The sequence below is a fragment of the Sciurus vulgaris genome, assembly GCF_902686455.1.
Source record: "Sciurus vulgaris genome assembly, chromosome: 16".
NCBI lineage: Eukaryota > Metazoa > Chordata > Mammalia > Rodentia > Sciuridae > Sciurus > Sciurus vulgaris.
In genome coordinates this window covers 66,756,028-66,782,273 of record NC_136477.1, presented here as the reverse complement: position 1 = coordinate 66,782,273, position 26,246 = coordinate 66,756,028, and the positions used below count along the sequence as shown (strand labels likewise).

The 26,246-nt window shown below is 37.5% G+C and overlaps 2 protein-coding genes across 2 annotated transcripts in view; one reads left to right on the top strand and one right to left on the bottom strand.

Moving 5' to 3' along the window:
- The window catches only part of LOC306646623 (zinc finger protein 610-like), an 827,359-nt gene that overhangs the window by 287,413 nt on the left and 513,700 nt on the right, over positions 1 to 26,246 (top strand). The window lies entirely within an intron of this gene.
- Positions 11,196 to 14,378, bottom strand: LOC306646975 (E3 ubiquitin-protein ligase CHFR-like). Its single transcript, XM_079115912.1, is given in 4 exon segments — positions 11,196 to 12,930; positions 12,934 to 13,614; positions 13,616 to 14,241; positions 14,363 to 14,378. Coding segments are annotated over 3 exon segments (1,983 nt in total). The 5' UTR covers positions 14,231 to 14,241; positions 14,363 to 14,378; the 3' UTR covers positions 11,196 to 12,243.

Here is a 26,246-nt window from a genome sequence, read left to right as displayed (position 1 = left end):
CAACTTTATGTACTCATAGTTTATTCTCTCCTTCTCATCACTGTATACACAGCCTTAATTTAAACTATTGTAGTATTCACCTCAAATTACCTTCCTACACCCCAAATCACACAAAATGTAAATTGATCAATAGGAATTCCATGCATATCCATTAATTGCTCTCCAAAACCTATAATAGAGTGAGGTTCTTAACCGTGCCCAGATACCCTCATAATTTCACACCTGGAATGGTCAGTTTAAGCTCCAAAATGGTGGATATGAGGACAATCCCTTATATCAGCAATATGAAATTAAATTTAGTTGCCTGAATCCATAATTCTGTTTCATGCCCCAATGAAATTACACCTGCAATTCCTGTATCTAAAATGTCTCTGTATTCTTTTCTCAATTAAATAATCCACACTCTTCCTTAATACACATTTTTTTTTTGCTTTTACTCCTGAAGGAGAGTGTACATCTACTCTTGTATCTGAAAATATGTGAAAATCTAGTTACACATACTCATTTGTAAACTTTCAAAAATCTAAATGGGTCATATTAATGCATGCAGGCAGAAATTTTAATTTTTAAAATATATTATTTCTGTGGTACATACCTGTAATTCAAATGGCTCAGGAGGCTGAGGCAGGAGGATCAAAAGTTTCAAGCTCACCTCAGCAACTTAGTAAGACCCTAAGTAATGTAGCAAGTCACTATCTCGAAATTTAAAAGAGTTCTGGGGATATGGGTCAGTGATTAAGCACCCCTGGTTTCAATCATCAGTATCCCCACAAAAAAAATGTATATGTGTGTGTGTGTGTGTATGTATATATACCTGATTTATATTATATATAAATATAATTTTAAAAAATTTATTTACTGATGAAATTGGTAATTGAAATATTAAGAATCTTTTGTATATTAATACAACATTTTACAAAAAGTAGAGAAATTTTAATGTATGAATTCAAAATTAAATATTCCACTGTGTAATAATGAATATAATACAACATATGTTTATGTATATTCATGAAAATAATGGGCCAATTAGTAGCATCTGTCCTGTTATCCTTAAAAATACAATATATAACAGGATATTTGAAAATCAGGTCTGAGGATTTTAGTCACTTAGTTGATTTATTATTTCATATATTCTGTACAATATTTTTGTCTGGAAGGGAGAAGGTTTTAAAGATGTTAATAACTAAACCAAATTGAATATATTGTACATGCTAAACATTATAGAATCACACTTTAGAATTAACAAAATTCACATAAGCAAACATTAATTTATTTACAAACTTAACTAGCATTGGTGAAGGTTGTTTTACTATTTTGAGAAAGCCAATGAGTATAGATTTTTGAAGGATTTCTTTAATTATACAGGCTCAGAACATGGACTAAACCATGTTAGATTTCTGTGAGTAGAAGTCTTCAGAGTTTTTTATATTGCTAACATGATGAAATATTTCATTTGCCAAAAAGATTAAGTCTCCTGTCATTTGACCATGTCATACAGCCACATTTTCTAGACTATTTTACAAAGTTAGTTTCCCCAAAATGCCACCTTGAATGTCATGTGTATGCTTCCATTATTAATTCAATATTTAGTTAAATAAATGCATAGTAACCCTATGTGAAAGAAGCAATAGAAATAATATTTTGTTTCTTTATTACTCAAGCCATTTTAATAAGTAGTACCCTAAGTATTCTAAAGTATGGTATGTTCTGCTTCCTGGAAAATATTCAGGGAATATATTTGATAATATTTCTAGTGTATAAGGAAATGTTGAACAATTAGATGAAATTAAAGCTTAAGCTAAAAACATACGAATATAAAATCTATGAGTAAGATTTAGAATAAACATTTTCAGTCCCAATTTCCTAGGATATTTATGCATCTTATGAAATATTCAAAATGATTTAAATATAGATTAAAATAATTTCTGGGGAAGTCAAGTTATACCATTGTGATTTAGTCAGTGATCTAGCTGGTAAGGAACTGTGTGTGGAAAATGCTGCTACTGATGGGAGTCCTGTGTATTGAGGGATTTGAGAGGGGAAGCACGTGTGGAGAAGAATAAAACAATGTGCATGCAATGTGCATGCAATGTGGTGCATGACAGCACACTGCAGTCTGCGGTTTCTTTGGCTGTTACCACCAGTGACTGCCAAGACAGGTATGAAGATTGACATATGGAAAATAGAAACTGAGGTAAAAGAATCTTCATTAAAGTGGTAGCAGTAGAAGGGATCTGAAAATGAAAGCACGTTTCACAAAAAATCATACTGTTTTATCATTCCATGAAAGTCAACAATGAGAAAACAATGGAACAGTGGTAAAGAGAAGATAAAGAAGGGAAGTGAAGTCATTTTGAAGGGATCACCAGTCATGAAGGTAAGGATGAATCAGCAAGTTATCATTATAAAACCATTGGGGATAATTAGGTTTTTTTTGGTAGAGATGAATGTACTGGAAATGAAAGATTTAAGACCCTTTATGGAAAGAGGTGAATTCTAAATTACATTTTGGGGAGAATAGAAAGAAAGAACAAGGACTGTTAAATGATATTTCAGTAGATATTAAGAAGATCCATGGGATGAATGGACCCAAACATAATGGGAAGATGTATAAGAGAAATCACAGGTCATCTCTTTTCTAGGGTTTTATTTGAGCTAAATGATGATTCTGAAAGTATCTATGCAGTATTTCAACAGAGATAAACAGGGATAAGAGAATAATAATCTAATGCTATGAAGAACATTGGCCTGTGATGTGTCTGTATGCACCCTACTCTTATTCTTCTGAGAAGAAGTCCACAATCTGGTGCTCTCTGCTCATGCAGGTCTACAATGTCACTGGGCCTCTTCGCTTTGTGGCCTGGTCTTCCTTTTGTGCACTTTCAGTCTGTGTGACCTTAAACTGAATTCATATAAAAATTGCTTCCAAATTTCTATTCCCTACATGAACCTACTATTTGAAGTCTAAATGGAAACCCTCTTAAACATCCATTTGAATTTTTGAAATATACACTGACTAAAACTGGGTTTTCTGATAATTTTGCCTTCAAACATGCTTCTCTCAAGTCTCTGCCACTGAAGTTCATAGCAACACTTATCTACCAATTGCAGGGGCCAACATCATCCTTAAGGGAATCTTTTAGTATCTTCTTTCTTTGACATGATATGTGTATATAATCATCAGCAAAATATGACTTCCAAACATTTTTAACAACTTCTAATTGTTCTGACCTAGTCACTCAATCTCCCACCTAAATTGCTGCAATCAACAGAATTCTTTTACCTTTTGTATCTAGAATCCATGGATTTTATTTACAGTAGAGTATTTATAGTAGAAATCTACTAAAACCAAGCACAAATTATTTGATTCCTCTAATAAAAGTTATCCCAATTGTTGTTTATATGACTTAGATTAAAAGCACAACAAAAAGCCCATGATAGTTGACAAAATATTGATCTTGTGTACCACACAAAAGTTCAGCTTCCTTTAGCCACAAAGGACTTCTGTTTTCTGAACATTGGCAATGTTCTATCAGAAAATTGTATATTCATCTTCCCTCTTCCTTGAAGCCTTTTCTGCCTTGTATTTCCATGACTTGCTTGCTTGCTTCCTATAATTATTTATTCCTATAATTATTAGCTTTCCAATAAATATTTTCCTTTCTACCCTATTTACAATCATAATGCCTGTACTTTATCAAGTATTTTTCTGTAACCCCTACCATATAAATTTAAATATATTTATTTTATATGACTTTTTGGGTTTCTAATTTATGCTTCATGGAGGAATTAAAATATTTTGGTTTTGCTTTACTATTTTATTGCCTATACACACACCTGACACAAAATTTTAATGATTATTCGTTTGCTTGTTTATGTACATGAATAAGTGTTTGAACCATGTAAATCTCTTACTCTCAGTGATCAAACAGATTTGGGTTCCTTTGACAGCACCTTTGAAAACACATATTGTTTAGTGACACAAAACCTAGGACCAAGATTTTTCTCAAAAAAGATGAGCTGAATCAAGCTGAAATTCTTTTGCAGCAATTTAAATGGATAACTACAGGAATGTTGGCAGAATTTTTTGAAAGAAAGAAAAAATAGGAATATTATTATATAAAGGGGGCAAGAACAGGTGACATGGAAAAAGAAAATGAATAGAAGAAAAAGAGCTTGTTTGAAGACAAAATGATATTCTAATGAGGTGGTAGAATAAAACTGATGGACAAGAGCCAGACTCTAAAGATATTGCCATATCAGTTACAGATTCTGTCCTCAACTTTAGACTATAACTTATATTTCAGAAAACATCAATCCATTTATGTTTCTTACAATTACAAAGGAAGTGCATTTCAAACTGACTCAGCTGAAAACACCATTTAACTTCAATTTTTATAAAATCACCTTGATATTGCTTTCCAATTTCTCTTTCCAAGCTGACTCTAAACTCAAATTTAATTATTTATTGTTCCTTTGGCAACACTACCTTGATGGCTCACCTTAGATTTTGTAAACATCCAAGGTATTTGGCATTCCACTTTTGTTCCGGGAACCATATTTTTGTTGTTGAAAGCGATTTGCTCCATCCTTATTAGTCCAATGCCCTCAGGGATTTTGTATTCACATTCCAAATATGGAACACTGGAATTTTAAGTGTGAGAATCAGCAGACTGCAAGGACTCTGGCTTCCTATAAATATCTCAAAACTTTATACTCTGAGAAACTTCCACAACTCTGGACAAGAGAAAGAGACAAGTTTTTACAGCTTGTAGTGAAGAAAGTCAAATTTCTCTCTCTCATTCCCAAAGCACATTCTACTCAGCTTATTTTTTCTCAGAGACACTTTTCATGTGCCTTCAAGGAGCAGGTAGGGCACTAGGATAATCTCTTCTTTGAGTCCATCCTTTTGGAAGACCAGGAGAGAGGCTTCTTCTGCTTTCAGTTCTGCCAAAATTAGTGTGCAAGAAATCAAATAGCCTACCTTATAGCAAATAAAGTTAATATTATTGTGCAATAGACCTAATTTATGGAGTGTGTGGGTCTTGTAATAGTGAGATATGCACCACAAGATTCTATGGTGTAACAGAATGTCCTCAATTTGTAGGATATTGGAAAAAACAGATGGAACATATGTAGCATTTTCTGTGTTCTTACATAACGTAGTTTGATCATATAATTTAAGTAATTATTTCTCAATTTAAGTAATTTTATAAGAACCCAAGTGAATTTTAAAATTTGGATATAGTTTTAGAGATCTTTAATGAAATAAAAAAGGTATGTAAGCAATTCTACTGACAATACAAATATATTTGACTTAGAGAAAGTCACAAAGATATATATTCAAATAAGTGACTTTCTTGACAATATTCATTTCTGACCTGGCTAGGTTTAGTAACTATACAACTAATTTTCTAACTGTATTCAAATCTAATAATCTATATTTTACTTCTGTCAATATGAAGTGAGTTACTCATCTTGAAAATGTAAAATAAAACAGTGTCTCTATCTACTACATGTGATGCTCCAAAAATTACCCAATTGATCATAAAAAAAAACTTTTAGAAGTTATTAATGAAAATGGCAACATTCAATAAATGCTTTTGTTAGTATGGAAAAACACATTCTCATTAAATTCCCTATTTTCTTTCATTTCAATTTGTCACTGACTCTAACAATGATGTACTTTTATCAATATTGTAGGTGCATCCACTTTATTTTTACTAGGATTTCTGCTGCTTGTAAACTTTTAAAATTAATTTTACACTGGATAAATTTACATTTTAGACAGATAGTGTTAATGATAGGGAATGTAGAAAGTTTTAGTAGACCTTAAATATAAAAGATAAGTTCTTAATTATAAACACAAAAACTTGATTTTGTACTGTGTATAACATGACAAGTGTGATTTAAGCAATAATCTGCACAATTTGACTAAATTAATATTAAAAGCTTTGTTGTGATTAAATAAATTGAAAATGAATAAAAGTCTATAATGTTTTTTCCACAGAGAAAAACAAAACAAAACACAGAATAATTTCATATAATTGCATATAATTTGAATTAATGAAGTTGTTTGATAAATTCTAGTCTTAAAATGTGAATCAACACATATATTTAAAATGAGTGATTCACTGGACTAATAAAATTAGTCCTTAATTATTATGCACAGGAAGTCCTTGAAATTTGGTCATTCTGATAAACACAAATGTTTGTTAACACATAAAAATTCATTTGGCTGAAATATAATAAGATTTCATTGAATCATAATCATAGTTTATGTTATCAGTAAGTTATAAAATCTTGCCACTTTTATTTCCATACTTTTGTAAATAAGATTCTTAATTTTTTAATTTTTTTAATTATTTATGAAATACTTTTTCATGAGAAATAAAGTAATAAAAGTAAGATAATTACTATATATAAATGTATATAACTGATTTTCCTGATGAATCCCTAAAATTATCCTTCAACACATTTATGTCAACCAGAAAAACAAAGTTTAATTACACCCTTAAATGTACCAAAGTGAAACTAAGTAAAATCTAGTATGAGGTGATTAGTTTCCCAAAATGAGGAAACAGTGCAATTTATAATCCATACCAAGTAGAGTTTAGATATTTAATGATACCAGTTTTACAAAAATACACTGATACTGTCTGCTATAAACCAAGATACCTCAATCAGATGATCACCATACAAACAAATGTAAAAAATACATACTTGTGTTTTATTATACAATATATATATTATGTATGTACACATATATACTGGTATTTCATATTATTTATGTAGTATACATAACTATATAAAATTCATGAAAATATGTATGAGTACATATTTTTATGTTTATCTGTGTAATGAGTGCTTTTTAAACTGTTAGGTAAATACTAAATGGAAGGAAAAAGCACTGGTCCAATTCAAATAATATGAATTGCTTTTAAATAGTTGCTTTTGCACAGTTCTCTTTAGAATTGACTGAGTTGAGCAGTTTCTTCAACTTGCCCCTTCACGAAAGCAAATACCTTTTTTCTTTCTTTTTGAAGTTTCTAGGCAAATTTCATTGGTAGAAAGAACTCTCTCCATAGACACCTAGTGTAGTTGTGCCAGGCTAGCTCTAAAGTTGGTAAGGATGTGGATTCAAGATCCCCAGACTTGGGGAGTTGGGTGGAAGCAGGTCCGTGGTGAGCAGCCTGCAAACTCAATAATTGTGGGAACAACCATACATTTTATAGGCTTCTAGCCCAATAACAATGTGCTATGGGGGATCAGACCACCAAGTTCCTATACAAGTTCCCTTGATAACACTGAGTCAACTTGGGGCAGTTTTATTCTTTCCTAGATAGGAAAGGCGGAACGCTCCTCCCTGCAAGTTTTCCTTACACACTTGGGACATTCACTGCTGCCAGCCAAGAACTAGGATTTCTCCCATTTCCCCCATTTTTATTAATTTGGACAAGGAATTCCTTCAGGAGGACTTGATTGACCTGAAACCTTGTGATTATTTTGTTGAAAGTGGACCACAAACATTTTATAACTGTAAGTTTTAGAAGAAAGAGTATGCAGGGTAATCCTAACATTATAGTAGGATTTAGCATATTAAGCAGGTTCTATTTAAAGGTAATAACATAAGACTTTTCCCAGGAGGGAGAAGGGGGCCATGGCTGATGTTCTAAAGTCCCAAGAAGTGAGCACACCCTACATCCTTTATAGGTTAAGGTCTCTTTTGTTCTCCAGTTCTTTCCCCCTTGTCTCCCCTTCCTGTCTATGTGACTAGGCCTGGTTGTGCAGGAAGATGCATAAAGTGAGAAGCGAATGGGCAGGGGAAGGGAAAAGTGATTCAGTCAGGTAAGTCTGGTAATCAATGGGCTCTGCAGATCCTTGACCTTCCATTCTCCCAGGGGCAGGGGCAGTCTCCAACTTCCAGAGGCAGATGGTTTCTTGGCCTCCATTTCCTCCATTTGACTTGATCCCCTATTTCTACACTAACTGCCTGTCCATGATTCTGGCTTCATTTACCCCTTTTGCTTTAGAAACTCTTTACTGGTGTAAGGAAAGGGAGTGATGACTGCTCTGTCTCCTTTGAGCTGTAAGGGGGCAACTTGGGGCAAGCAGTTTGGAATTCCCTTTTAGAAACTGAGTCAATGGAGGGGTCCATGGTACAAGTCTGTTTGAGGAAGAGCAGGTTGCAAAATCATCTGCCAGTGGGTGCTTCTATGAAAGAGAAACAAAAGACATGAGTATTGAAATGAGATTAATACAAAATAAATGTTGCAGCATCTGGAACATGTCATGAAGATGACAGAAGTCAATAATCCCTCACTAGGAGGTGGAACAACTGAGAAATTGTTCCCATAAAAAGGCCTAACAAAGGCTGGAGAGAACATGGTCTTTATGTGGCCTTGTTATCATTGTTAACATTGTCCAAGTTATCAGATAGGTAAACACCACATTTAACTCTTAATGTCATTGATGTCCCCAGAAAATATAACTAAAATACTTGTGTCATCTGATTTTGTAAAATATCCTTTTATTGGTATAACCTGTGTTTAGTAGAGATTTCTATATTTCAGTTACTTGTGGCTAATCATACTAGCAAACATAAATTAAGCCTACCTGTATAGCTTAGGAAGGTCTGTAAGCCTTAAACTGATGAAAAAATTTCTGACTCTGGCAGTTTCTCTTGATAGTTATCAGGGACATTTGCCTAAGGATTGCTTTTCTGTAATATCTGAACTTTACTTATTCTAGTGGTCTAACACAAGTGTATTTTATAAGATACATTTAACTATTGTTTCTTTTAAATGCCCAAGAATGTTTTGATTTTAACTGTTTTTCTAGATGTTTATGATAAATCTTATCAAATTGACTTGTTCCTGTATTGTTAAGAGTCACTGAACTCCCACAGGGGTTACTCATGGGGATATTGAGAGCAGCTTCATAGGTCCATTAGTGCCATTTGCTAGATAGGGTCTCCTTGATGAGATGGCTTCCCTTGGAAGCATCAGGGATGTCTCCCTTTTCCAATGACCCTACTCTGCAGCAAGTGCACTGATTGACTTTACCTCCTCCCGTGGTCTCATCAATTTCCTTGATTGGGAGTTCGTGTGACCCAGAGTTGCAAAGCCCCACAGAGAAGTCCTCTTGTTCCCTAGATTCAGGCTGACTTTGAAGGCAAGAGCCAAATATTGGTTTTTCTTGACCTCTGTATTTAATGCAATCTCTAAGTTTGAACTTAAATATTGAGGAAGCCAGTCTCACCAGTCATAAAATAAGAGTAGTGGGCTTTAACATCAGTGTCTATAACTTTACAGTTATTTATCATTTTTTCTTAACTGGAGTCTGTATTAGTACTGGAATTTACTATTACATACTATCTGTTCTGTAGGTGATGGCTTATTATCACAAGTTACCTACGTTGTTGAAGCAGTACCTCTACAAACATTAACCAGTAACAGTTTTACAAAATAAAATTAGCAAGAGTAAAAATACTTTCAGCTTGTATAATAGCTATCTTGAATTTTGGCTGAGAATTTTGGCTCTACAATATATCCCCTTTTGAGATCACAGTAATTCCCCAACAAGAACCAATCCTCTGACTATAACTTTATTTTTTAAAATATTTTTTAAAAATTTTTACAGACACACTTTGATTCATTGTACACAAATGGGGCACAACTTTTTATTTCTATGGTTGTACACACTGTATATTCACACCATTCATGTAAGCATACATATATATAGGGTAATACTGTTTCATTCTACTGTTTTTTGATCTCCACCCCCTCCCACCCCCTTTTCCTCTACACCTTCCAAAGTTTCCTCATTTTTCTCTTCTCCCTGCTACCCCCCATTGTTATATATTGTCATGCAATTATCAGAGAAAAAAATCAACCTTTGGTTTTTGGGGCTTGGCTTATTTCACATAGCATTATATTTTCCAACTTCATCCATTTACCAGCAAATGTCATAATTGTATTGTTCTTTATGGCTGAATAATATTCCATTGTGTATATATACCACAGTTTCTTTATCCATTCATCAATTGAAGAGCATCTAGGTTGGTTCCACAATCTAACTATTGAGAATTGAGCTGCTATGAACATTGATGTGACTGCATCACTGTAGCATGCTGATTTTAAGTCCTTTGGGTATAAACCCAGGGATAGCTGGATCAAATGGTGGGTCCATTCCAAACATTCTGAGGAATCACAATACTGCTTTCCAGAGTGGCTGTAGCAATTTGCAACTCCAACAGCAATATATGAATGTGCCTTTTGCTCCAAATTCATGCCAACACTTATTATTGCTTGTGTTCTTGATAATAGTCATTCTAATTGGAGTTAGATAAAATCTCAGGGGGGGTTTAATTTGCATTTCTCTAATTACCAGGGATGCTGAGTATTTTTTCATATATTTGTTGATCACCTGTATATCTTCTTTTGTGAAGTGTATGCCCATTTCCTTAGGCCATTTATTGATTGGATTCTTTATATTTTGGGTGTAAAATTTTTTAAGTTCTTTATAAACTTTGGAGATTAGTGCTGTGTATGAAGTATGTGTGGAAAAGATTTTCTCCCACTCTGTAGGCTCTCTTTTCACATTGTTAATAGTTTTCTGTGTTGAGAAAAAAACTTTTTAGTTTGAATCTATCCCATTTATTGATTCTTTACTGACCCCCACTATGGGGGTCCTGTAAGAAAGTCTGATCTTAAGCCAACACGATGGAGATTTGGGCCTACTTTTTCTTCTACTTGGTGAAGGGTCTCAGATCTAATTCCTAGATCCTTGATGCATTTTGAATTGAGTTTTGTACAGTGTGAGAGATAGGGGTTTAATTTCATTTTACTGCATATGGATTTCCAGTTTTCCCAGCACCATTTGTTGAAGAGGCTATCTTTTCTCCATTGTAACTTTTTGGCACCATTGTCGAGTATGAGATTACTGTACTTATGTGGGTATGTCTCTGTGTCTTCTAACGTGTACCATTGGTTTACCTGTCTATTTTGGTGCCAATACCATACCATTTTTGTTACTATTGCCCTATAGTACAGATTAAGATCTGGTATAGTGATACCTCAAGCATCACTCTTCCTGCCCAGTATTACTTTGGCTATTCTGGGTCTTTTGTTCTTCTAAATGAATTTCATGATTGCTTTTTCTGTTTCCATGAGAAATGTCATAGGAATTTTTTTTAACAAACACAGCTTGTTTATTAGAATCAAAAAAGAGAACTTTCTCCCACAAATACAGAGTGCTGCCTCTCAATTTGTTTCAAGAGCAAGACAACAGTTGAAAATTGTATTCCTGAGAAGAAGTAAAAAGTTACCAGTTTGTGAACAAACTTAACAGGTGATTTCAACAAAAGATAAAAAACTTTTTCCTTTTTTAAACAAAAACCAAAATTTCAAGTATTATTCCAGATGACATGGCAAACCTAACAGAGGAGGAAAGAGATTAGGAAGCAGTGGCCCCACGCCCCACCCAGCTGCAGAGGGAATGCAGTAGGGCTGGCAACCTTACCCTCACTCCACAAAAGGACCTGCCAGCCCTGCTCTGGGGACAACGGATGCAACTCACACATTTTAGTAAGGAGCTGAACCTGACATTCTTGTCCAGGGTTAGCTGTTGTGGAATCTGATGATTGTTTCAACAAACAGAAACATATGCTCATTCTTTTAGATATCATACTATCCCCGATTTTAGTAAATTTGCAAATTATATTATTTGTGCTACAGTTTGTGATATTTTAATCTTATTAGAAGATAAGCACCAAACCCATTAAAAATATATAAAAGGTGTGGTTTTCTCAACAGTGTCATATTCTGTACATCCTGTAGGCTGTAAATTTACTCTCCCTTTCCTTAAACAGAATGCTTCTGATTAAACTTCTCTTTTTCCCATGAAACTTTTCCTGAAAAGAGATTTCCATTTAACTGCAGTTATGGAAAAGGTACAAAAAGAGCAAAACCGGACTACCCCACCTCCACGGGAGGGGCAGCTGTGCTCTGGCAGGAGGCCTCAGCCATTTGCTCCCACCACTCACCAGGAGGATGGCGGTGGACAGAGACTGCTTGGGGGTAAAATTCCATAAAAGAAAAAGCCACACAACAGAATCTGACCAGACCCAGCACTGCTTAGGGGAAACTGTAAAAATGCCCTTAAAATGTTGGGTATTCAGAATTCTTAACCGCAGTGTCCCTGCCTCCAGCACTCCAAACTGCCCGTGTGTCCCCTTGATGTTCAGTTCTTGAACCTTGTCTGCTCACAGATGTGATTGAATTTCATCGCATGGTGAGCTTTCACCTGAGTGCGGCAGTTACGGCCCCAGTAACAATCAGGACGGGATGCTACAGCCACCGGCAGCTCAGAAGCAGGAATGTTCTGCCGATACTGATAGGTCAGCTCCCAGAAGCTGCGCAGGCCACAGCAATAACATAGTACAGTGTTCCCAGTGATTCTGTAATCAGACAGTAAAAACACTCCTCGCTGGAGAGCCACAAGACTCTCTGTCAACATGTTTTTCCATGTCAGACCCCTGGTTGCCAGATAATTCTTCAGGATGTCTGACTCATAGATGTTGCTGTTCAGCACTCCATCCGGACACTTGTCCCCCAAGTTGAGCTCACAGAAAGGGGCAAGGCAGCCAAAGCAACCGGTGCGGGTACAGCCCCAGTACAGGTGGCAGAAGGGCTGCAGGCAGACTGAACACTGCTGAGGGGCCACTCTTGGGTCCTGCTCCCGCTCTGCTCTTCGGTCAGGCATGGGCTGGAAGCAGCAGATGCAGATGGCGTGGCTTCCTTGTAGAGGGCACACATAATCCTGGGTTGCTGCTGTGAAGCTGGCAGATGCTGATGGTGCATCCCCACTAAGGGCCTGCTGGGCCCCCGGCTCACTGTCGGGTGCTGTGCAGGGAAGGGGCTGCACCACTTACCTTCTGTACTCGGGGCACTGTCTGCACACGATGTATGGCTGACTGACGTCTGAGGACTCGCTGTCAACATCTGACAGCTCCAACAGGTCCTCTGAACTTCCCTCTTCATCAGAAAAAGACCTCTTGACTTTGGGCTGCAGCATGTCCTGGGTGATTTTGTTCCTGGCATCCATACTTCGCACGTCTTCTTCACTGCGACTCTTGTCTGGGTGCTGGATGAGGTACGCTTCCACAAGGTTGTTGAGGATGTGGTTCTTACAGATCCGCTCCACTGGACAGCGGCAGATAGGGCAGAGGGAGGAACACATCCAGCCGGAGTAGCAAGCCGCGCAGAACGTGTGCATGCAGGGCTGCAGGCTCACACAGTCATGCAGCAGGTCCTGGCGGATGATGCACGTGAGCGTCTCCTCCAACTTGTCCGGCTTCACAGCAGCAGCTCTGACATCCTCACGGGAGGTTTGGGTGTTTCTACCCTGGTCTGCAACCAACTGCTGCACGTTCAGGTCAAGCACCTCACCTGCTTTTATTTTCTTTTTCACGGGTTCCAAATTCTCCTGGTTCTGGGGTTCCAGCAAAGAAAACTGTGCTCCCTCTCTGTCTGGGGGAGCTGAAGCAGGGCTGGAGAGTTCACCATTTCCCACAGATGGACCATATCCTTTTACGGAGAAGCCTGTACCCCCCGGCCCCAGAGTTGAAGGCATGCTCTCGCCCTACAGCAGCCGTCTCTGTGGAAGAGGTGGAGGCCCTGGGGAAGAGGTCTGATGTCGGTGTTGATGGCTGTGGTTCCTCCAAGCATGCCTGAGTGGTGGGCGACGCTGGTGGGACCTGGGGGTCATCACCCCGCCCTGGACCTGAGGAATCTTTGGTCACATGGAACACATTTTCTTTATTGGCTTCAAAGGATTCTTGTGTCATGCCTTGCTTTTCACGTAGAGATTCGTAGAGGTATGGCACATTGTGTTCAGGCTCATTCTTCCTGTACACCAAGTAAATGACATCCCTAGTCTGTAGAGGACAAGTCTGCTTCTTAACAACCTTCAGCTTATTGATCACTGTTCCATTGGTGCTGGTATCTTCCAGTGTTGCCTGGCCAGACTTCTCATCCACAAGTATTTTACAGTGATCTCCAGAGACCAGTTTATTGCTAGGGAATGAGAGGTCACAACCTCTCCTCCGCCCGATGGTCCACTCGCGCTTCCACAGGAGGACGTGCGGCTCGCTCTCCTCGGCGCCCAGGCGGAGAAGCCTCCCCCAGGGCTGCTGCGGCGGCTGCTCGCCTCCCCCGGGCGGCTCCATCGGATTCACGCCTACCGAGACCCGGAAACGCCAGCTGAAGGAGGCCGCGCCCGCCCGCGGGCGCGCGAGGCTCGGGCCCTGCCACCGCCCGCCGCCCGCCGCCCCCTGCCCGCAGCCGCCATCGCCACTCACCCCGCGCCGCGCGCCGGCCCCGCTGTCATAGGAATTTTAATTGGAGTTGCATTAAATCTGTTTAGTGCCTTTGGAAGTATGGCCATTTTGACAACATTAATTCTGCCTATCCAAGAACATGGATGATCTTTCCATCTTCTAAGGTCTTCCTCAATTTCTTTCTTCAATGTTTTGTAGTTTTCATTGTAGAGATCTTTTACCTCCTTGGTTAGATTGATTCCCAAGTATTTTATTTTTTTGAGGCTATTGCAAATGGAGTTGTTTTCCTCATTTTCCTTTCAGATGTTTCATAACTTGTGTATAAACATGCTTTAGATTTATGCATGTTGATTTTGTTTTGCTGGTATTCTGCTGAATTCATTCATGAAGTCTAGAAGTTTTCTGGAGGAGTTTTTTGGATCCTTTAAATATAGAATCATGTCATCAGCAAATAGTGACAGCTTAAGTTCCTCTTTTCCTATTCATATCCCTTTAATTTTTTTAATCTAATTGCTCTGGTTAGTATTTCAAGGACAATATCGAATAGAAGTGGTGAAAGAGGACATCTCTGTCTTGTTCCTGTTTTTAAACGGAATGGTTTCAGTTTTTCTCCATTAAGAATGATGTTGGCCATGGGCTTAGCATAAATAACCTTTACTATGTTCAGGTATGTTCCTACTATCCCTAATTTTTCTAGTGTTTTAAGCATGAAGGTTTGTTGTATTTTGTGGAATGCTTTTTCTGCATCAATTGAAATAGCCATATGATTCTTATCCTTAAATCTATTGACATGATGGATAGTGTTTATTGATTTACAGATGTTAAACCATCCTTGCATTTTAGGGATGAACCCCACTTGATCGTGGTGCACATTTTTCTTAATATGTTTTTGGATACAGTTTGCCAGTATTTTGCTAACGATCTTTGCATCTATATCCATCAAGAATATTCGCCTAAAATTTTCTTTACTTGATGTATCTTTGCCTGGTTTGGGTATAAGGGTGATATTAGCTTCATAGAATGAGTTTGGTAGGGCTCCCTCCTTTTCTATTTCCTGGAATACTTTGAGAAGTATTTGAATGAGTTCTTTGAAGGTCTTATAGAACTTGGCTGAGAATCCATCAGGTTCTGGGCTTTTCTTGGATGGTAGGCTTTTGATGATTTCTTCTATTTCATTGCTTGATATTGTTCAGTTTACATTGTGTATGTCCTCCTGGTTCAGTTTGGGAGGAGCATATGCCTCTAGAAATTTGTCAATGTCTTTGGTAGTTTCTATTTTATTGAAATACAGATTTTTGAAGGATATTTCCTTTTTCATCACGAATTTTAGTAATTTGAGTTTTCTCTCTCCTTTTCTTTGTTAGTGTGGTTAAGTGCTTGTCTATATTGCTTACTTTTCAAAGAAACAACTTTTTGTTATGTTGATTTTTTGAATTTTTTAATTCAATTTCATTGATTTCAGCTCTGATTTTAATTATTTCCTGTCTTCTACTGCTTTTGCTGTTATTCTGTTCTTCTTTTTCTAGGACTTTGAGCTGTAATGTGAGGTCACTAAGTTATTGACTTTTTATTCTTTTCTTGAATGTGCTCCATTCAATAAATTTTCCTCTTAGTACTACTTTCATAGTGTCCCAGAGATTTTGATATGTTGTTTCATCATTCGCATTTACCTCTAAGAAATTTTTATCTCCTCCCTGATATTTTCTGTTATTCATATTTCATTTAATAGCATATTGTTTACTCTCCAGGTGTTGGAGTAATTTCTGTTTTTTATTTTGTCATTGATTTCTAATTTCATTCCATTATGATCTGATAGAACGCAAGGCAGTAACTCTATTTTTTTTTTGCATTTACTAAGGGCTGCTTTATGGCATAACCTATGGTCTATTTTAGAGAAGATTCCATGTGCTGCTGTGAAGAAAGTGAATTCACTCATTGATGGATGGAATATTCTATATATGTCTATTAAGTCTAGGTTATTGATTCCGTTATTGAGTTCTATTGTTTCTTTGGTTTATGTTTGGAAGATCTATCCAGTCACCCAGAATTATTGTGTTTTGGTCTATTTGATTCCTGAAATTGAAAAGGATTTGTTTGATGGTACATCCAAACATGGATGCACCACTGTTTGGGGCATAAATATTTACGTTCGTTATGTCTTCCTGATTTATGGTTCCCTTAAGTAGTATGAAATGTCCTTCTTTATCCCTTCTAACTTTGGCTCGAAGTCCATTTTATCTGAAATAAGGATGAAAACCCCCACTTTTTTTTTTACTGAATCCATCTGCATGGTAGGTTTTTCCTCATCCTTTCACCTTTAGTCTATGCATGTCTTTTTTTATGACACGAGTCTCTTGAAGGCAGCATATTGTTAGGGATTTCTTTTTAATCCATTATGCCAGTCTATGTCTTTTGATTGATGAGTTTAGGTCATTAATGTTGAGGGTTATTACTGAGATATGATTTGTGTTCCCAGTCATTTGGGCTTATTTTTGGCTTTTAACTTGGCTTGGTTTCTCCTTTGAATGCATTTTTTTTATGGTAGTTCCTCCCTTTCCTGACCTGACTATAACTGTAAATAAGCTGAAAACTGGCTTATTTTGGAGTCACTCTAACTTGTTTTTAGGTGGGAGGCAGAGCCTTATCTGAGGTAAGGCATGTCCCCTCACAAATCTTAAGTGTTCTAATTCTGATGGTGATTTTGACTTCCTTAAATATCATTTTAAGTTTACATACATTGTTTCCTGAGTCTATATGAGCATTAGTCAACACAATTTAACATTATAACCAAAACACAAATCAAAGAAAGGCTGAGAAAGCTCTTAAATTTCCATTTGTGTGGAAAAGTGACAAAATGTTTTTTATGTTTCTTGATATTAACTTTTAAAGAAATCAAACTCTCACTAATTTTAGAAAATAAATTTCATTTGAAAATTTTTATCTTAGTGGAAAAAGTAACAAATTTTACATATAGCCTATTGATAATAAGTCCTATAATAGAGCATTAAAAGAAACAAATCCCCAATAAAATTTACTCTTTATAAGTTTAAAATTACAATTACAGGCAAGTTTAATTTGGAGAGGAGCAGCTTGATAAATTTCTGCTGTAGACTTGTATACCTGGAAGAAATGAACACATTTAATATACAAATAATAACCATTTCAATTACCTTAATAACTTTATATTTATCAAATTTAGTTTTTTAAAGAAAACTTTAGACTCTGTAATGTAGTATAATACTCTAACAATTTTTGTTTAACCATAACTGTATAACCCAAATTTTCAAGAGTAATTTGTCTAAAGAAGAAAACTTAACAGACATGATGTTAAGAGTAAATTAGTGTTTCTAAGAAATCCTTGTCATTTTAACATATAGATTAAACTTTTGGTTTATATCAGTACATTAGTATTTGACCTTAGGAAAAATCTTAACTAGCTTTAACTGATAAGCTTATATATAACCAACTTAGTTACATGCAAACTTGTTGAAATTTGCCCTTTACTTACACACAGACTGTCTTAACACTTACTTAGACCCTCATGTTTACCACATAAGCATTTTCTTACCCAGAAACATTGTTTTTCACTAAATATATTTCCATATGTAGAACCTTTTATTTTTTCTTTCCTATCTGTTGACCCTTTGTTGTTTGCATCCTGAAACAACTCTAATGCAATTTCTGAATTTAGTTAAATCACTCCATTTTAACAATATTTAACACTTTGTTGTTTGTTGTTTATAGTACTCTAATTGAAACACAGTTGAAACTTTTGGAGCCCTTTGTATATAAAATTGTACCTTTTAGGACTTAACTCTTAGTTACCTTGTTATTAGTGATGACACAAAGCAATTTTAAACCCTTTTGATTCACCAATCTATGAAAACACCAATAACATTTAAGTATGTTACCCCCTGGAATTTAAGGAGTTAAGACTTAAATTTATTCAATGTTATTTAATAATTAGCATTTAAACTTTGACTTAAACTTAGCATTAAACTTAGACTTCAATGTTATTTAATAACTAGCATTTAAACTTTGCAATTTAATCAGATGTCTCTAACAAACACATTTGAGAAATCCTATATATCTTAAGTCTAATTTATTTATTTTACGATAAAACCAAGATATCAGACCAGTGTATTAAACAATATGTGAGGACTATTTCCCATTGAAAAGTCCTAGAAACAATTTATATTAGACATTTATAAATGTCAACATTTCATCAATTTGATCCCCTAGAGAGAGACTTGCAAGTTATTATCAAATACCTTTTACTTTTAATAGTCTACCCAATTTAAATTGAACCTTTTTAAATCACGTGAAATAAAACTATTTGGATCCATTTTTAAAATTTTAATTTTATGCATGCTTAATTTAAATATCATGTACATGATATATACATGCACATAGAGAGACAATATGACATCAGAAAACACGATATACATATAACACAAAAGCAAAGGCCTTGTAATGTTTATCTCCATTGAAATGTATATGATGTCCAAAATTAACTCTAGAGCTGGATAAAAAATAGAACTGGTCAACAAATCATTAACCTATGTATGTAGGATCAAAATTGTGAGCTCAAAATAGCATTTAAGAAAAAACAAAACAAGAACCCTGGAAGAAAAATGATAATGACCATTAATTATAGCATGAGAGAGTGAGAAAGAGGAAGGTAGAGAGAAGGGGTGAGAGGGAGGGAGATAGTGAGTTTTTGTAGCAGCCAACCCAGGAGAAGATTAAAATTGACATTTTTTCTTCACTCTCAGGTTGGTCCACCACTGAGCCTGCTGCAGGCTTCAGCAAGGTCAGGTGGGGGAAATTGTCTAGGGCTTTTTATCCTTTTTTCCTGGTTGGCAATCAGGTCAGGCTTGGATGCAGAAAACTATGAAACCTTATCTCCCACTATTCTTGAGAAATGGGGCTGCAATATCATACTCCTTACTGTGACATGCCAAAGGCAGGGTTAATTCCTCCACACCAGCCACCTCCCATGAGGATTTTTCTTTTCCAGTAGGTGGGGCTGGTGGTTCACTGTTTTGTTTGGGATAGGGTGGAGGGCCATGAGGAATGGGACCAGACAGGATTCTCTCTCAAAATTAATTGCTTAGGAATGTCCTGTTCTCCCATTACTTACAGAGAACAAAGAGGAGTAGCTGGAGAGGCATTTCTTTTGCTATCTGTGCTGCCTTTTCTTCACCATTTTTCCCAAGTTGGGGGGGGGGGAACTACAGATTTTGTTTCACTTTTTTCTATAGTCTGAGAGAGTAAAATTTTATGATCTACATTTTATGCTGCAAATGGATTATTGGGAGAAAATAAGACCCTTTTAAAACTCCGTGCTTCACAGAGGGAACTCCAGAGGGAGCAAGAGAGGGAAATTCATTCCAAGGGTACAGAGGGGGAGGAGCAGATGGTGGAAGGCCTTTGTTACTCATTGGGAGGCCTCTGTTATTATTGGCATCAGTTTCTGTTGTGCCCAGGGGCTCAAGACCCCACAAAGACCACCAGAGACCACAATCAATGCAAGCAACAAAGAGTCATTTATTAGCAAGCTTGAGCCTGGTCCTCTGCGCACTTGGTAACCTAAGAGGCCCTGAGCCTTTGTTCAGCAGGCTTTTATAATGAAAAGCAAACAGTTTTACAGTGTTCTTTTTAATTGGTTAACATTTGAACAGCTAAACATTAGTCCTCCTCTGGTTGGGTCCTGCCAATCTATTTGATTCTCATTGGGTCCCACCAGAACTGAACAGTCCTAGAGGAAGAAGGGAGGAGCAAAAGGGTGAACTATGCAGGAGATGAGTCGGAGTTAGGCCCCCCTGCACTTGATAGTTAAGGTTTCTAGGCAGCTGCACATTTCTCAGACAAATATTTCTTAACAACCTCGATAAGCACGGGGGCCCAGCAGTCCTGCTTGCGCTGTATTGGCTTTTGAGGGTGCAGTCGCAACTGCCTGCATCCTGGTGATTAAGACAGTTAGCTGCACAGATATCACCCTGTTCTCAACATTTCCTCCTCTCTAGATGTTACAATGCTTGAAGCAGAGGCCTGAAGGATTATTTTCTTGTCTCTTGGTTTCACTTTAAGCTCATGCTGCGAGAGAAGTGACTTTAAAGCACCTAGCTGCAGAGCTCTCAGCTTAGGGGGGGATTGGAGTAAACAAATCTCTCTCTCAAAAAAAAAAAAAAAAAAAGAAGGACTGTAAAGTAACCTGCAATGAGTATCCCTAATCCTAAGATAGGGGACCCATGGGAGGACTAAGGGAGCCTATCTTCTGACATACAGAGAAGTGTTTAGGATCCAATATATCTCCTGTGTAGCAGGGAATTTCCGTGAGTCCTTATGTTATGACTGTATGTCCACACAGTGTCTTCAGTGAAAATCTCCACAGAGGGAGATGTGTTTCCAAATTTGGGGGGGTCAATTCCTTATGTAAATTCCAGGAGAACTGAAAGTGAAAGTAGAACCCCTGGAAGGGGGGGGGCATATAACATGAGCCAGCAGTGATTAGGACAAACAGGATGAACAGGGAAGAAAAGGGACAAAGTGGTCCTGTGCTCACCCTCACAGGACCATCAGCACACCAAACACAAAGAACCCTTACTAAATTAGGAGGGACTCACCAATCCCAAGGTGCATGAGTAGACAGGCACCTTGGGAGCCAAAATATAGTTGTGCCTGGCTAGCTCAGATGCTGGTAAGGACATGGGGTCAAGACCCCCAGACTCCAGGAAATGGGTGGAAGCAGCCTGCAAACTCATTTATTTGGGGACAGTCATACATTCTATAGCCTTGTAGTCCAATCATAATGTGCCACAGGGGATCAGACCACCAGGTTCCTATATGGGTTCCCTTGGTAACACTGAGTCCACTTGGGGCAGTTGTTTATTTTCCTAGGTAGGAGAAGTGGAGCACTCCTCCCTGCAAGTTTTCCTTACACACTTGAGACATTCACTGCTGCCAGCCAAGAACTAGGATTTCTCCCAACAACCTAGAAGAAAAATATGCCATTAGATTATACTTGGTTTACTACTGAGTTCTCTTTATAATTTATCCTGTGTGATAAAGTGTCCTTCATAAACCTTCAGGTAAAATCAGGCACAAGTGGAAAAATTACTTCATTAACTAGAATCTTTGATGTCCCAAATTTCTTTTTCTAGTTCAGACTATCAACTAGTTTTTATGTAAAAGGGCTTCAAAATTTTGTTTCTAATACTCTGTGTTTTAGTTTATTAATGTTACTTTTCACATATGACTTGGGACAATTTATAAAACTCTTGTGTGATCTAACCTATGTAGCCTAGAAAGAAATTTCAACTCTTCTATTTATACATTGATCAACAAAACTGAAATCATATTAATAGTAATATTAATAATCATATGCAACATTCCCATCATCAGATGTTACTGTATCAAGGCCCAAAGCAACGTCCAAAGACTGAGGGTCTATATAATTTCCAAAGCACTCATGAATATTCATCCCACACTTGTTGGTTATATACACTCTGCAGCTATTTCTATAGATCAGGACACAGAGATTCAGTAGAGATAAAATGATCCCTGGCTCACAGTAAGCAAAGCAGTAAGACTGGAGGCTGGGACCCTCTCACTCCTAATCCAGAGTGATGTCAGTTTTACATGTGGACTTCTGTCACATCCCCTTTCTCTTCTTAAACATTAGGTAGATGTTGCCTTTTCATCCTGAATCTATTCTTAACCAGGGAGAAGTGACATTGTTGGACTGCTTTGATTTTCATGCTGTGTATTTTTCTTCTGTGTTCTCACTCAGGCATCCTGATCTTGTCATACCCTACATTTGACATGGAAAACAGAAGAGCTAGTCAAAAGATCACTTGGTGAATGGAGAATCCTGAGATTCAGGAACCTGGAACCTGGGAGCTTCTCAGTGTAAACAGGGCCTGTGGCCACTTTACATGGACTGTTTGAGGACAAGCCATTTTCCCAACCTGTGCCCCTCAGCCAGGAGCTCATGGAGGTCTGACCCCTGGTGGGTGTCAGCATGTTCCTGAGTGAGATGGTGCTTCAGATATCAGTTGAGTAGAAATGACACATCTCTCTACCGTTGTAATTTCTTCCTTAACTGGGACAGCTTCAGGGTCGGATCTTGAATATGATATTGAAATTTTCTGAAGTAGAATACAGATAAATTTAAGTCTACAGAGCTTTACAATAGATCATCTGAAGTTTGACAAAGTTTTGGTGAGAACATAACCAAGGAACTCTCAAAGCAGAATTCTCTTAGCCTATGATAAAAGCAAAAAAGAAAAAAAAAAAAAAAGTGTGAGAAACCAAAGACTTCCCCTGTATAAGAAAATGCTCTGTAAGATCCATAGACATTCTCTAAAGTTAGGTATCTTCCTGAATCTTCTACATAAACATGTCCCTTTATTTTCTCATTTGGCCAAGGACATTACCATGTGGAAATACACATAGTGCATTGTTCCAGGATGGAATGTAAACCATACACAAAATGTGTCCTGATTCACACAGCTGGGGTTAATAGAAACAATGAAAAAAGAGGATATTGACAGACTCAAGAAGTCAGCAACACTCAGGAGGTAATTGGGACTAAGAGTAAATGAGGCAGTACTTGCACTACATTATGACTACACCAAAGGTCACACAACTAGGTTGCTCACATAAAAAACTTGCTTAATTTTATATTTGGTAATTATATTAGCTCAGTGCATTTTGGAAAAGTGTGAATGAAGTTTTCCATAACAATTTAGACCATCATGCACAACATGATTTGTTGATATACATATAATTATAATTATTTGGGAGGCATGTGCCTGTCATGGGACTTCATGCCCTTTCTTGCTCAAATGAGCTGTTAGTTCCCCTAGTTGAACTGCCAGAGTTCATTCACAAACCTTCCTACCTGCCTGAACTGCACAGAGCCCCCTTTCCTGAGCTTCTTGACTAGCATCAGCCTTTCTGCTAGCTCCCCATCCTTGCACTGAAACTTCTCCTCCAGCACATGATCATTGATGTCTTTGTCCTTTTCACATTCTGAGAAGAGACAAATGTGCCTTCCTCAGTGGACAGCTGGACATACTGCTGTCAGCACTGACTTCAGAGGAGGAGGCAGGCCCACCCCAGTGACAACAGAAACTTCAAGTCCCAGGCTATATGTGGGGACTTCCACCTTTTGAAATCTCCCCAAATACATAGTATTTGATTATCCTCAATTTATAGATGAGAAAAGAGAAGCTCAAAGACACAGGAAGTATCATAGTAGGGTAATTCAATGTATTTTGCAATCAGATTCACATCTGATTCTGAATTCTCAACTACTCTAATAACCAAAGCCCCCTGAGTCAAATACTAAGCTGGGCATGAAGCACAGGCTCTGTGTATATTCAGGAAGGCCCCTAGTGTAATGTATAAAGCTGACCTGCCTCTCCCACTACAGGAATTTCTGGCCTCCCCACCTCCTGTCAGTCTGTGCTCTGCCCACCTCTTATGTTACAGGAATTTCCGGCTCATCAGTCAGCTTGCAAGAATTCCCCTCTGCTATTGGTTTCCTCCTGCCCGCGAGATTCCAATATCTGGGAGAAGCCATATGCCATCTTTCTCTTTTGCCCCTTCTTTTTGCCCTGAGCAGATGTGCCAACTGTCCACATAAATAAAGTCTCTTGAGTGAGACCTCGTGTCTGTGGAGCATATTTTCTGAGAGCTATTGGTGAGCTACAACCGAGCCAAGTGAGCGAGCAGCAGTTCAGCGGGATCCCAACCTGAGCTGCACTTTTTCCCCTAACACCTAGGATTGCAGGGCTGAAGTTTCAATCATGCTCACAATTTTAAAAAACAAGCATCTCCAACATAAAAGTTTTATCTTAATACACTTGTGTGAAGTATAAGGCTTAAGACTGTAAATGTCTGAAAGAAATATGTCTAACACTAATAAAGTTTGTATTAAATGGGAAGTAATAGAAGTGTAAGCTATCAGTGTTTACCCTATGCCAGGAACTGATGTAAGAACAATAAGAGAATTAATACCTACATGACAACTCATAAATGTAGGTACTATGATATACCACATAAACAGAGTAGGAAATTAAAGAAAGGACAAGAAACCTGGATTAGAGCCCAGGAGATGGGCTGGTGCCATACTCTACATACAGTTAATAGGATCTTGAGGGATATATTTCTTCATATTTTTCCTACATTTATACTATGATTCTAAGAAAAAAAAATTTAAAATATAGTCTGCTTTTTCTCAAAATTGATTTCTTGAATTTCTTAACAACTTTCTGTACATTTTTTTTTTATTCCTTCCATATGAAAAAAATGCCAATAAATTTTTGGAAAAAAATGTAGGTAAAAGAGACAAATTTGAGCCAGGTTATTTATTACCACAGTGATTAGCACAGGTCCTTTTTCCATGATTCCTTTAGTTCCAGCAGCCCACCTTACTGATAAGCCACAGGGCTTCCATTGTCAAGCTGAAAGTTGGAGGGAAGGGCCTCCAACCTTCTGAGAAGCTTGGGTTTTACTGGGACTGGTGGTCTTCTCCACCTAGATTCATTCTCACCTTGACCTCATAGCACATATTTCAGACCATACAGCAGCTTCTAGAATGGTTGGCTATCTAGCAACCCTGAAGGTTCAACACCTTGGACAGACACCTATAGGGTGCTAAAGATTCTCTGATGTCCCAGGAATATTTTTTTGGTACCAGGGATTGAACTCAGGGTCACTCAACCATTGAGCCACATCCCCAGCTCGAGCCACATCCCCAACCCTATTTTGTATTTTATTTATAGACAGGGCCTCACTTAATTGCTTAGAGTTTTGCTTTTCTGAGGCTGGTTTCCAACTTGCTATCCTCCTGTCTCAGCCTCCTGCGCCACTGGGACTACAGGTGTGAACCATCACACCTGAAGGAACCTTATATTGCAATGCAGGGAGAAGACTCTCCTGTATTCATAACAAGAGGATGCACCCCAGGAAATGGGGATTTCTCACCAGCAGAGTCCCTGGTCTTGAATTTATCACTTCTGGATACCACTGTTTCATTTAGTGCAAGACTGTACTTGAGCTCCTTTAAAGAAGGTACTGTGCACTGTCACACTGGTTTCCAGCATAAGCAGAAAATGCTGTCCACTTATACTTAACAGAAGCTTGAACTAAGTGGAAAATCATTAGTCCCAGACTCTTAGAGCAACACACTTGTTATATGCCTGTAGGATCTGATATGAAACAGAGGATCCTAGTAAAAAAGGTGTGAGCTATTCTTGATAAGAACAGGCAATTTATGCCTCCAATAGTGGTCAGTAGCTGGGACATTAACCATATTCCCACTCTACACCTATGAGTAAACTAGAAGATGCTATAGTCCTTGTGCCTCATTTTTCCATTGTCAGTAAATTGAAGGTAAAATACCAATCCCTAATTTCTACAAATATGTTAGGATGGAATTACATGAAAGAAGAGGAAAATCAAGTTGGAGAACATCTTGTTTCTCAGAGGAAGAAGCTGATCATTCATCACTTGCTGACTGTGACCCCATCTACAATTTACATTATTTCAGCTGGTTGACCAGACAGTAGGTTGTAGATTTAGGTATAAAAATTTTTTCATTGAGGTCTCAAAACTGCTGTTTGTTTTCTTTCTGTTGAGACTATAATTCCTGTTGATTTCTAGGAGATTCATTTCTGTCTATAGATCATGTGAAGGGCAGACAGATACTGCCAAGATGGCAAAGTCTGGGACTACAGTGAAGAAACCCAAATGTGTCGTGGGTTAAAGACAAATGAAATCAAATAAGTTTCATGAGGCCTAAGTGATGACAATAGCCTAATCATTAAATTACTTTTGAGAAAAGGTTGATCAATACCCTGTAACTTTGAGGAGTCCTTAATACACAAAACAA